This window comes from Trifolium pratense, linkage group LG6 (assembly GCF_020283565.1).
Source record: "Trifolium pratense cultivar HEN17-A07 linkage group LG6, ARS_RC_1.1, whole genome shotgun sequence".
NCBI lineage: Eukaryota > Viridiplantae > Streptophyta > Magnoliopsida > Fabales > Fabaceae > Trifolium > Trifolium pratense.
In genome coordinates, this window is record NC_060064.1 from 20,925,134 (window position 1) to 20,928,687 (window position 3,554).

A 3,554-nucleotide genomic window follows, 5' to 3' on the forward strand; every position below is an offset into this window, starting at 1 on the left:
ATTAGATGACAATAAAACCTTATATATTCACAAATTATAAAGTAATAAATTTTATAAATATAATATTAATTATTAATTAATATATACCTACACGGCTAAAAAAATGAATTGAACGCCAAAATTATAGTATTGCACAAAGTAAGAACGGGATAACTGAACACAAACAAACAAGAGATCAGAACTCCACATCTTCTTCTTAAATTTGAAGACATTCATGTACATGAGTTGCTTCAAATATTTAGAACGCGATTTATCTTCATTTTTTTATCACGAAATTAATTTACTAAGTTAAAGATATATATCAATTTAATTATTAAGACATGACTTAAATAATAGTATATATGTCAATATTATAGACTCACAAGTTCATACCTAAGGATGGATGAAAAAAGAAATCCTAATTAATATATATGATAGCTAGCTCTCTCACATGACATGCACATATTATATCAATGTAATGTCAACAATCATTTAGGATATGAACGTTTGCATTGCATGCCAAAATGATCAGCAAATTCTTATAAATCTATGTTCCCTAGATTATACATACTATAATATAACAAATTCTTTTCCATTTTCTTTTGTAAGTTTATAATAAATAAAAGTGAAAATAACAACACTTTGTGTGTAGTGAGTCATTTGAGTAAATGCTCCATTAACCTTAAAATTGTGCATCTCTATATATGGATAGTGTTGGGATAGACATTATGATTAGCATTATCTTGTGGACAAAAATTTGTGGATTATTTTGCCTGATTATGGTTGTTGGTTTGGCACTGCAAATTGTGCTCTTTTCTATATTTTTGATCTCTCTCTATCATACCTACTACTAGCTATAAACCTATGAAATCATTTAAGCACAACAGGGAAAAGGATTTATTGTAGTAAGTGTGTTTACACAGTTATTGCATCAGCCGTCAATAAACAAAAATGATTGAAATCATAAATATAGTTAAATTTATTATTTTAGAATTTGAATCGACCGGTCTCTTTTTAAAGACTTAAATACAAAATAGTGTGAAACTGCGTGCCAAATACACTGCAGTCAATCCTGATCTCAATATTATCAATATTGGGACATATTTCAAAAATACAAGCTGAGTGTAAAAAAAAATAGATATAAAAAAAAGTAAGGCCGGTTATCTTCTATATTTTTTTATTGCTTATTGGCTAAACAAACCTTTTTGGTTTGTAAAAAACAATAAATCACAGCGTTTTGTAACTACATACAATACATCTATTGCAAAGTCGTTAGATCAACGAAATAGAAATTTCAAACTCGAATCTAACTTAAAAATCAACAGTGTTGTAAGATTGTAGCGACCGCATATGATTCAAAATCCATAACAAAATGTCTAAACTACTATATAATTGATCATAAAGTTATCTCCAAGTAATAAATTGAGAGTTCATAGAACAAACCTCAAAAACCTAAGTCTTGCTTGATGAGAAGAAGAGAAACAATACAAAAGTTAGCTAGCAACTAACCAAAAAACATCTACATGTCTTCTCTTGTGAGCTTATCAAGAAGAATAGTGATTAATGCATCTCTTTTTTCAGCCCTAGCTTCTTCTCTAACCCTTCTTTGTTCTTCCCTTTCTCTCCATCTTTGTTCCATCATTATCCTCTCATTCTCCAATGCTTCCATTGTTTGCCTCCATTCCATTTCCTTCAACCTTCTCTCATTCTCTCTTGCCTCAAATGCTTCCATCCATTGAGCTTCCATTTGCATTTGTTGCTTCATAAACTCCTCAAGAATCTCCTTCAAATTATTGCTAGTACTACCACTATCATTTCCTCCACCAATTACCATTTTACCCTTTTTCTTCTTTTTCTTAATGTTGCCTTTGTGGTCTCCCTCACTCTCTTCATTTCCCAACTCTTCCTCATCCTCAGAAGACACATGCATCCCTTTCTTCTTTGACCCTCCTTCTGCTTCAGCCCAAAGCATTCTTTGCATCCTTGCACTAAATATAGCTTGAAGCTCATTGTAATATGGAAATTGTTGTCTCATAGCTTCTAGCTCCATTGTTTCACATCCCTTTATATCTCAAAAACAATACTCTTACCATATATATAACAAACAACCATGAAAAGCTAACAATATAAAAATGACAAAATATACTTAGATATATATCATGTATTTTTTAATAAAGTGTGATATATATAATATTCATATATAAAACAAAGCTTGTACTTTTAATTTTTGATGAATCATGAGAGAGAAAATTTTACCCCTTAACAAATAGAAAAGGCAAAAAAAGCATATGTATATATGTGTATGTGATTACCAAATTAAAACATGGTTTGCTTAATTATAATAATTTATTTAGGTTTTTTATAAGAAAATTTATTGAAACAAGAGTATAAGGGGAGCTCTATTTTTGTTTAGGTTGTTGATATATTATATGAAAGATTTAATTGGTATATATGCACATAAAATTATTTATCTTTGATAGATATATTTTTTTATCTTTGATAGATAGTGTAAAACATTTCACACTGAAAGCGCGTCAAAATAAAAATGTTTTTTTCATACGAATAACCTTGCGCGTTAAGAATCAAATATATATGGATAGATCTCAGTTAGGATTTGAACATTTTTTTTTAATTGGTAAAAATAAAATATATTAACACCAACAGAGTCGTCTCCTTAGTTAGGATTCGAACATTAACCCATGATATTATGGGAAATTAGTCTATTCTGCTAGGCTCAATCTTCATTCTTTGAAATTAATTATTAATATGAACATATGAGTATAGAGTAAAGAATTTATGAATAGAAGTACCTTATAGCGAGTAACAAGGTTTTTCCATTTGCACTTACACTGTTCAGCACTTCTATGATAACCCTTTTCCTTCATTTTGTTAGAGATAACTTCCCAAAGTTGCTTATTCCTCTTTGTCTCCATGAAAGTTTGATCAAGATCAGAACGGATCATAAGAAACTCTTTTGTTTCTTGGATGCTCCATTGAGGAAATCTATCTGTGACATCAACGTTAACACTACTAGTACCTATGATGTTATGAGCATGTTGTTGATGTTGTTGTTGTTGTTGTCTTTGTTGTTGTTGATGATGTTGTTGTTGTTGTTGTTGATGTTGTTGTTGATGATGATGGAGATGATGACCCTCCATTCAAATTGAATAAAAAAACAAAAGCAAAAGATAAGTTCTAGTGTGATTCAATATATAATATATGTTGCAAAGTCGTGTAAGAAGAGAAGAAGATGGTATGAATGATATGTTGAAAAAGTTATGTTTTTGGCTATGGAGAGGGAGAGAGAGAGAGAGAGAGAGAGAGAGAGAGAGAGAGAGAGAGAGAGAGAGAGAGAGAGAGAGAGAGGGTGAAAAGATGAGAGAGAAAAAGATAGGAAGAATATATATGTAGGTGAAGGGTATAGTGTGAACATAAGGTGTGAATAGCTTAGCATACAAGAGAAAGGAAAACAAATTGATAGTGAGATTTTTCTTTTGCTTACATAGGAGAAATTAAATTATTTGCTGAATTTTCTAATATTTATCATTCTTTTTCATTTTTATAATATTCATGCA

General features: G+C 30.1%; 1 protein-coding gene across 1 annotated transcript; it reads right to left on the reverse strand.

Annotated features, from left to right (window-relative positions):
- Nucleotides 1–1,120: 1,120 nt before the first annotated feature.
- Nucleotides 1,121–3,351, reverse strand: LOC123892994 (trihelix transcription factor GT-3b-like). The gene is made up of 2 exons (XM_045942904.1): nt 2,790–3,351; nt 1,121–2,041 (listed from the first exon to the last, which is right to left on the reverse strand). The coding sequence occupies exons 1-2, from the start codon at nt 3,135–3,137 to the stop codon at nt 1,499–1,501; spliced, it is 891 nt and encodes a 296-aa protein (XP_045798860.1). The 5' UTR covers nt 3,138–3,351; the 3' UTR covers nt 1,121–1,498.
- Between the last annotated feature and the right edge of the window lie 203 nt (nt 3,352–3,554).